This window comes from Alligator sinensis, unplaced genomic scaffold, assembly GCF_000455745.1.
Source record: "Alligator sinensis unplaced genomic scaffold, ASM45574v1 scaffold861_1, whole genome shotgun sequence".
NCBI classification, from domain to species: Eukaryota; Metazoa; Chordata; order Crocodylia; family Alligatoridae; genus Alligator; species Alligator sinensis.
In genome coordinates, this window is record NW_005842153.1 from 1919663 (window position 1) to 1929757 (window position 10095).

General features: G+C 47.2%; 1 protein-coding gene across 2 annotated transcripts in view; it reads left to right on the forward strand.

The window, feature by feature from the left end:
- Positions 1-5490, forward strand: part of AP1AR (adaptor related protein complex 1 associated regulatory protein) — a 74099-nt gene extending 68609 nt beyond the window's left edge. For both annotated transcript variants that reach the window (XM_025206364.1, XM_025206365.1), the window contains one exon: positions 3235-5490. In XM_025206364.1, coding sequence (XP_025062149.1) covers positions 3235-3497 — 263 coding nt within the window. In that variant the 3' untranslated portion in view covers positions 3498-5490. The remainder of the gene's footprint in view (positions 1-3234) is intronic.
- Positions 5491-10095: the final 4605 nt, after the last annotated feature.

The following is a 10095-nucleotide window of genomic DNA, read 5'->3' on the forward strand; positions in this document are numbered from 1 at the left end:
GGGGGGGCGCACAGGGCTCCATGCCTGTCCACTTCCCCCCCCAATCCCCCCAGTCATTCCTGACGGGCAGTTGGCTAGTGCTTGTATATATGAGACAGATCTCTATGTATATACTAGCAAAGTGCCTGTCAAGAATGATGGGTAGGTGGTGGGGACAGAGTGCTGCCGCTCCGCATCTGGCTGTATGCAACTGCCGCCCTCACTGTTTGTCTGGCTGTGTGCGTCCCCTCCATGCGGGGATGATGGGGCATAGCCATAGGGTGTCACACGGGGAGCGGGTAGGGTGGCGCACGTGTCACAGGGTGCTGCATGGGGAAGGGGCATGCCAGGTGCAGGCAGCACCCGCACCTGCTCCCTGCTCAGTACCCTGCAGCCATGCCCCCCCCCCCACCCCCCCAGGGAGCACCCACCTCCTGCTGGCCACAGAGTGTGTGGCATGTGGGGGCTGGTGCATGGGCACAGGCAGCCCCAAGGGGAGTGGGTAGGAGGATGCAAAGAGCACCCGCCAGCTGCAGCACATGGCCTCAGGGTGAGAAGTGCCTCTCACACCCGCTCCCCACAGGGCACCCTGCAGCTATGTGCCATGCCTCTCCTGTGTTTTGGGTGCTCCTGGTGCAGGGAGAAGCATGGGGGGGGCAGTGTGGCTGCAGGGTGCTGAGCAGGAAGTAGGCAGGGAGGCGTGCCCCATCCCGCGGCCATGTGCTGCAGCCAGCAGGTACTACCTGTGCCCCTGTCCTCTCCCCTCACTGCACCCTGGGGCAGTGTGCCACACCCCACCCCCCACAGTTGCAAGCCACGCCCCCCACAGCGGCAAGCCATGCCCCTGCATAGCTGGTTCCCACAGCAGGGAGCACAGCCTGGTCCCGCCTGCTTTGGCCCCCGCTTCCACCTGTCTGTCTGTCTGTCTATCCTAAGGCTCCGGGCCGCACATGCACAGTTGGCCCAGAGCATTATGGACAGACAGACAGAAATGGGAAGTCTTTTATTATATTCTAGAGAGAGAGAGAGATTTTGAGAGAGAGCTATCTCTATGTGGCGTTTCATTTTAATCACAGATTTGTGGTTTTTTAATCAGACAATTTGCATTTTTTTTAAACAAAAAACCAGGATCCCTGGTTATAGTATAAGCAGTGGACAATAAATATGAATTGGTGTTGTGCTTTGTACTGATTGAATACTACTGAAAGTAAAAGGAAGTACGCACAAAGACACTTACCTTCTCTTGCCTTTCGGTTTGTACTTGATTAACATAGAAGGCTTGGATACAGTTTTCAATGCAATAAAAAATGGGAGGTAGAGGTCAGACTTTGTGCTCCAAAATACAGAAAGATTGGAGAGTTAAAAGGAAAGCTTGAGCTCTGGACTTATTTATGGCTTATTTATACACTCCTATGGTTAATGAACTGAAAGGTGTTTAGCTAAAAAGAGAGGCTGCTGTCAGATGTGGGGGAAGAAAACAAAGTGCTTTACCAGAAGAGGAATCATGTTAGTTTGACCCAGCTCCCCAGCATCTGTATACGTTTGGCTGTTTCAGCAGGGCTTTTTGGCGCTTTTATCTAAAGCTGATTCAGTCAGTCATTACAAGCGCCAAAAAGTCCCGCTGAAGCACACAACCTATACAGATGTTTGGTGTGCCTGGTCGAACTAACATGATGCTTCTGGGCATGCGCTGCGCTTGGTGTGGGGGTGCACTGAGTTAAAGTAAAGCACTGTTTGTTTTGGTTTTTTTCATGTCTCAGCAGCCAAAAGGAGTAACGGCTTCTTTAAAAGGAGGGTTTTTTTGGTTGGTTTTGGGGGGGTTGTTTGTTTGTTTGCAATATCAATGCCTAAACTAGGAAAGACATTGATAGGGAATTAAATTATGCTTGGCCTTCTAAAAAGTTGCTCCATTTGGAAGGGCCAAACAGCTAGAAATATCTTTGTCTGTGTACTGCTTGTTTCATCTTCAGATGAGGTTATTATAGGAAGTAGCAAGTGTTTATGTTACAACAGTCCTTAAAATTGCCTGCTGGGATTGTGGCTGCATGTGCTGATCACCATACAAACAGAAATCACATGATTGATTGTGCATAGTCTAAAGGCAGAACAAATGAAGGCAAATGGAATGTAGTTATGTGAAGGATTAAATTTTGAAGTGGGTACAATGCTACCTTTTGGTTTAGTAGCTTATTCTTACTCTGAATATTTTTATGGCTCATAAGCTGCCAAGTACATGTAGCATAGAGGAATTTGCAATAAGGCAACATGTTTAACTTCATCCTGCTGACAAATATAAATTGTGAAATGGTATATGTTTTTCTTGATGAAACCTTTAGTGAACCATCACTAGCTAAAGAACAGTCAGACTGAAATATATCTGTGCTTCACAAGTATAGGGGGTAGATGTAGCTCTTTCCTGTAGTCAAGTGACAAATGGGTTTTATGCAAATAACAGTTCTTTTTCACTTGCAATATTGAAGTCAGTTTAAAATGGCAGGAAGTTGATTAGGAAGGTAGAAGAAACTTGACTGATTAGAATAAAGGGAACAAGAAGGCTATCTTGCTTCTTTCCATTTGGAGAGGAACTTATATATCACTGGGAGAAACAGCCAGATTAGCCATGTAATTAATACTGTATTTTGAAAAACCTCTGCCTTGAAAGTTTCTGATCAGTTTGACATTGGGTATATTTTAAATTTGCCCTCTGTGCATAAAAGAACAGTGGTTAATGCATCAGGGGAATAGAGTTGCTAAACTTGACAATCTATTTAAGATGTTTTACTGGGTGCAGATGTTTTTTGAAATCTCCAGAAGCAAATCCATTTCTGTAGACCACAAGATGAAAGAGGAGTTAATAGCTTTCATAGCAGGAAGTTTTTAACATTTACATTGTTTTCATGTAGAAAGGCCAATGGATTAGATTTGACAGAGATTACCAATAAGAACTGGTCCTCTTAAACTGTTTCTTTGCCTTTTAAGTGTTAAAAATATAATTTGATTATCAGCTAATAAGTTTCTTTGGCCCAGTAATGATTAAGGAAGCTATTGATGTCTTTACAGTGATGTGAACCGTATTTGATTGGAATGTAAAGTAAGAGTCAATACAAGCAAAATTATCAGAATCTGGATCATAATGTTTTTGTTCATTAGCTCAAATGTAGAAACATATTTTCCACTCCCTTTCTCACCCCTTCCCCCCCCCCCCCCCAAAAAAAAAAAGTTTATGGCTTTGCAGAAAGTTCTCTTAAATTGTAGGCATGAACAGAATGATCCCAATGAGAGAGCGTTCTAAGACAGAAGAAGATATACTCCGAGCAGCATTAAAATTTGGCAGCAAAAAGACTGGAAGTAATCCAACGTCCGCTTCTGATGAATCAAATGGGTTGGAATGGGAGAATGATTTTGTTAGTGCTGAGATGGATGATAATGGCAATTCAGAGTATTCTGGATTTGTGAATCCTGTACTAGAACTTTGTGTGTCAGATGTCAAGAAATCTGATACTAATCAAGACAGATAGTAAAATTACATTGCCCTTGTTCATGACCAAATGTTTAAAATTAAATGGAAAGGATAGAAATGCATTGTCTTTCTGTAAGAAAAAGGAGGAAATCATGTGATAAAGGTCACTTGCGAGGAACAGAAATGACTTGCAATCTGAATGATTTCAGAATTAAGTGCAATTTTATCATCTACCTTCTAAATTTTTATGAAAATTGAGGTGATTCTAATGTGTATATTTCTGGATGTCTGGGTTTACTATAAATTATCTGCACTAATTTAAGCATCATAGCTTGACATACCTATATTTTAACTAGCTATTTTGTCTTGATAATATTTCTACTGATTTGTTTTTAAAAGTTGTCATTAGCCTAATATTTATCTCGGAAATAAATAGTCTGTATAAGTTCTCTAATACTTGAATGTGGAAACTGAACATTTTATAGATTGTATTTATTTCCATTATGTGGTGGTTGATTTGCTTTTCAACATTTTGGAAGTAGTAGTCAGCAATTTATCACACGTGAAATTGACTGTTTACAACACTTTTTAATCCCTGTTTAATGCATTTTTCTTGCCTCTTTCATTTTAATTATTTCCTTACTTAAGCACAACAAATCTGGGTAATGTATTAAAGCATCAGTTTAGACAAGAGCCTATAATAAGGTCTTGTGCATACCTGGAAGTAGGCTACAAAAATATTTTTTTTTGCTGGTTCTGTGTGTGCAGTGCAGATATTGACACTCAATTATCTACAAGAGAACTTGGAGGACCAAAGGTTCCATTTTTTCCCCTTAAAATGCACCAAATGCTGCTAATACAAGGTTACTTAATTGAACATTTTCTCACCTTGTGCGGCACAATTTCGTCAGCTCCACATGAGTTTAGGCAGCATTACATGAACAGACTGGGAGTACAATAGAAAACAAATTGCTCTTCTGCTAGGTTTTGGAAGAAGCTCAACTGGAGTTCTGGTAGCTGTACAAGGAGAAAGACAGATCCTTTCCAATTATGCAGCAGTGCATTCAAGCTTTTTAGCTTTCCTATGCCTTGTAACTGAACAGTTACCATGTAACATCAGCAGATACATGTCTAAACTGTGCAGCCTGCCACATAGTCTCCCATTACATTTGATATACTTTATATAAAATAAAAGCTAACTGAGGAGAACACATAGAACAAAACTATAGTTCTTTTTTTCCCCTGCGATTGCAGTAAAGCCTTACTATGTGTAAATTATGTATTGCTCTGCTTCCTCCTGAACAACGGTTTCTGTGTGTGGTTTCTCATTTTGGAATAAGGGCAGTGCTCTTCCTAAGAATAAGTAGCAGCTAAATTTGTTGGAAAAAATTGACAAGTACTGGCAACCCCCGCTTAACGCTGTTTTGCTTAGTGCTATTTCACTATGATGCTCATTTTAAATTGATACCTGATTTCACTTAGCGCTCAGTGAGTTTCATTATAACACTCGCGGTTGCCACCTTGGGTCATTAAAAACACTTGTAATCGCCATCTTGGGTCATCAAATACTTTCGGTTTCACTTAACGCTTAGTTTTTCAGGAACCAATTAAGAGCACTAAGCGGGGGTTGCCTGTCTATAATAATAAGTTGTGTAAGTATTTTGATATCTGAGCCCATGTCAGGCCAGGGTACTGTAGTTTGATCTTCTTCTCCATGTCTTTTAGCTAAAATAAGAACACCAGACACTTGACCTAAATATGTACATATGTGGACGTCTTAACAAACAGCTAAAACTTTTGTTAATGTATTTAACATTCCATTTCTTAATTTAAACTGTAGCTTTGTCATTGGAAATGTTGTAATGTAATACTTACATTTGCAATGCCTGTATCATGCTTCTAAAAATTTGTATGCATCAAATGTATATTTTTGGTTTGGCATAAGTTACTACCAGGTAATTTTTCCTGACATTCATATGATGAACCCTTGAAGGTTGAAGGAAAGGTAACTTTCTTAAGCTGTAAATAAAGACTTTTTTTACACACTTAAATTGTAGTTTTCCAGTTGTCATTTTTTCTTAAGTTGAAAGCCTAGTAAACTTGTGCTAACAAACTTATCTTCACTAGAAAACTAGTCTTGGATTTGAATAAATATGGTAACAAGGTTTTTACCTCATTTCACATGTTGGGGGAGCGTGTTGCATTTGAGTACAAGGCAGCTGCTGCCACTGATTCCAGGCCCTGACCCAGGATCAGAGCTGGAGCCACAGCCTCTGCCCCAACAACTCCTTGCCCTCCAGCTCCAGCATGGCTCTGGCTGCACTCCAGCCCTACCACGCAGTCTCAAAAATTCTGGTGGCAGATCTGGGCCTGGCTTCAGCTCCAGGGTCTGGCTGGAGCTGCTACTGCTGCAGCAGCTACTGTATGGATGGACTGAGGCTGGAGCAGCTATGTGCTCTAGCTAGAGCAGGGCTGCAGCCAGAAGGTAAGCAGTGGAGGGAACATGAGGAGGCAGTGATGGCAGCAAAGGGGGCAGGTGCCAGAGAGTGCAGGAATTGTGGGGGAAGTGGGTGTAAGTAGTAAGAGCAGACCTGGGGGACAGGTAGCAGGAGAGGCAGGCACTGTGGGGATACTGGAGGCAAAGGCCAGAGGTTTAACCATAATGTCAATAGAAGCCCCAGACATACAGAGCATGAGGAAGAAGGTGGCTGGGATAAGCTTCTGCTCTGTGCTGTATGCGCCTACACACAAGCAGGAGCCATTGCAGTGTGGGGATCAAGCTGACAGAGCCCTGATATTTGGGATAAGAGCAAAGCAGTTCATAGGATCATAGGAACGTAGGGGTGTAAGGGACGTCACAAGTTTTATCTAGTCCAGCCTTGCTCAAATCGGGGTCCTCCCTGACTACACCGTCCTAGTCAAGTGTCTGTTGAACCTGCCTTTGAAGGTTGCCAAGGATGGAGATTGCATAATTTCTCTAGGTAGACTGTTGCAGTGCTTGACCACCCTCATAGTCTAGAAGTTCTTACTAATTTCCAACCTAAGTTATCTCTGCTGTAGTTTAAGGCCATTGCTCTGAGTCCTCTTCCCTACAGCCACAGAAAAAAGTCCATCCCCATCTTCTCTATAATAACCCTTCATGTATTTGACAGTTATGAAAACGTTCCCCAAACTAACCATAGCTTTTTCAACTTTCTAATAAGGCATGCTTCCCAGGCCCCTAATCATTTTGTTGCTCTGCATTAAACACTTTCCAACCTGTCCACATCCCCTTTGAAGTGCGGGGATCAAAATTGGACATAGTAGTCAAGATGAGGCCTCACCAGGGTTGAATGGATAAGAATCACTTCCCTTTGTTTGGATGTCACACTTCTGTTAATAGAATCCAGTATTCTGTTAGGGGGTTTGTTGCATCCTGATAAAGAAGAGGGAAATCCACTTTTTTTCACTAGCTGCAGAGAACAGAAAATGGACCAGGGGCTTGAAGTTGCAGCAAAGTAGGCTCATATTGAATTATCAGGAAAAACTTTTTCACTGTTAGAACAATGATGCCACTGCATAGGGAAGCTGTGAAACTGCTATCATTGGGGGCATTTGGGAAAAGGCTAGATGGCCACTGGTCAGAGATGATCTAGGCACAGGTATGCCTGTGGTCTACTATGGGTATTTCCCATGCTTCTGGACTGTGCTGGTTGCTGCATGGGGTGTGGGGGGAATTTTTTCCCTTCCTACTTTTACATGTATCATGGTTTGTTCAGCCTCCCTCAGAAGCCATGGATGTTGGCTGCAGCTAAGACTGGGGATTTTGACTGGGTGTGCCAGTGCTCCTGCTGGGACTTAAACCCAAAAGTTCCTGTCTAGATGATCTTGCCCCTCTGTTCAGGGTCAGACCAATCACCATATTTGGGGTCAGAAAGAGATTTTACCCCATGGTCACATATGTATTGTGGGGGGGGAGGGGGTATCCTCTGTAGCAGAGGGTGTGGCCCATTTCCTTGGGTCTCGAGCAGATTTTAACAACTTTTGCAGCAGCAGAATGTTGGCTGCTGTGGTTCCCCTGCTCGACCTATGGCAAATTAGACTGTGATGTCTTGTGGCTATGTGAGGGTTGACTGTGTAGCTTTGCTACGATGTTAGACAATAGATTTGTATGGAATGGTTTGGGTACAGATGATCCTGCCTCGGGCTGGAGGTTCGACTAGATCAGCATTTCTCAACCCATGGGTTGCAACCCAAAAGTGGGTTGCAAGAATATATGAAAGTGTCACGAACAAACTTTAAAAGTGGATTCTTCTTTAAAGGAGAAGAAGTGGGAAACGGCAGGTTTCCCCTTGCAGGCTGGCAGTTTCAGCTTGGGCCTTCAGGGAGCAGGAGGAGAGTGATCAGCAGGGATCCAGGTTTTCCATTTCCCACAGAAAAACAGAGAAAACACAGATTTTTACTTTGAGAAGAGGAACCCACGGATTTCGTCTCTTTGCAAAGTGCTCTGCGGGCTGGCTGAATTCCAGCCTGCAAGAACTGTTTGCAAAAGGGTGGGAAAGCCCCAACCCTGCCCGGAGGAGAAGGGCAGGGCCTGACCTTTGCACTTACTGGAGACTGCTTCAGGGTTACTCTTCTTGCTGGAGGTAAGTGGGGCTTGGTTGCAGGGCAGGGCTGGGCCGGGGGGAGATGCTGGCTAGGGGCTGAGGGAGCAGGGAGGTTTGCAGCCAGCTGGGTACTCCGGCCAGCAGGTTTGCAGCCTCCCCGCTCCCAGCCGGAGTGCTCAGCCAGCTGCAAACCCCCACTGCTCCCAGCCAGTTGCAAACTTCCCCTCTCCCGGCTGGAGTGCCTAGACAACTGCAAACCCTAGGTCGTAAAAGCTGCGCTCCCCACCCTGCTGTCCTCCCCCCAAGCCCTCTGGAGCACAGCATGTGCGACTGGTGCAGCAGCACACACTGGGGCCACGCATGAAAGCTGCCTGCTGCTGCAAGCTCTGCGCTGCCCTGGCCATGCTTTCTGTGCGCAGGGACAGTGCAGGGTTGCACCCCTTGCTGCTGCCCCCACCTGCAGAGGAAGCGTGGCCAGGGCAGCACAGAGCTCACAGTGACAGGTAGCTTTCGTGCATTTCCCCCCTGTGTGCTGCCACAGCAGGTTGCACATGCACCCTGGAGCACCTGGGAGAGGGCAGCAGGGTGGGGAGCATGAGCCCACAGCGCACACCCTCCCCCCACCCAATCTGGGGGCCACAGGTCCCCCCTGCCCCTGGGAGTGCACACTGCCACTGGGAGCCGGCCCTGCCTGAGTCAGCAGCAGGCAGGCAGGCGGGGGTGGGAGGGAGGCCGCTCATGCTCCTGCTCTAGAAATCCCTGCCTTTCATTGAGGGCAGGGGGCTTTGAACCCTGACCCCATAGCCCTGGCACTGGGGGCCCCCTCCATTAGGCCTGGGGGGCGGGGGCTGTGGGTGGGGGGCAAGGGGCACAAGCAAGGCTGGAGGGCTATGGGGGACACCAGCAGGGCTGTGGGGGGCATTTAATTTTAACCACGGATTTTGGGATTTTTATCAGCAAATTTGTGATTTTTATCACAGAAAACAAGGATCCCTGGTGATCAGGCAGGGGGGGACACTGCATGTATGTGTGCATACACGCTTGCACATGGTAGCCAGACAGTGTGGAGAGCAGCTTGCACAGCTCTCCACAGATAAGTCTATAGGGCAAGGGGGGCATAGACAATGCATTGGGGGTATGGGGGGAGGCACGTGCCCTCCCAGATTTGTGTGTCCACAGCAGGCACGGGGCTGCAGACTGGCACAGGCAGGAGCCATCTCCATGGCCCAGCTGATAGGACCCAGCATGGGAGGGCAGAGCAGGCATAGAAACTCACTGCCATCACCGGGACCCCTGCACAAGCTGTGCCACCAACACCATGAAGAGTAATGGATATGAGGGATGGATGCACTGCCCTCACTTCCTACCACTACCAGCCGCTCGTATGCCAGACTGTGGCTCTACCCCACTGCCATGGCCTGGCTTCTGCTTCTCCTCAAGCCATGATTCTACCCTGGAGGGAAGGTGGGGTGGTGGAGAGCCTTAGAAGTGTGCAGAGGGTGGTTGGGCCATGGTGTGGTAGAGCCACAGCCCAGAGACCGAGCGGCTGATCACAGGAGGAGGTGAGGGCAGCGTAGCCCGCCCCCCCTTCCCCATTATTCCTTGTGCTGCTGGTGGTGCATGGGGGCAGTGGGTCTGGAGTGAGTGGCACCAGCAGGGCTGGAGAGGGTGGAGAGTTGTGGATTGGGTGGGGAGGGTGCTGGCACCATGGGTGTCTGGTGCCTCTTGAGTCAGGGGGGGTATGTGCCCCCCCTGACATCAGTCAGTGACCGGGGAGGGTTCCCTGGCAGTCGATCCCACTGGCCAGGAGGGGTGCCTTAGTCGTTCCTGCTGGCCGGGGGGGTGGAGTTCCATCCTGCTGGCAGGGGGGTTGCCAATCTCACTCACCGTAAAAGTGGCTGTGCCAGTTCCAGAGCTCCGTAGCCACTTCTGAAAGCGGTGCGGCCGCTTTTGCTGGCAGCCCTGCTCCCGGGACGGTGCTCGCAGGGGGGGCACTGGTGCTCCCGCCTGCCTCTCCTGCCCGCCAGCTACACAGGGAGTGCGGCCTGGCAGGGCATGCCTTGGTGCTCC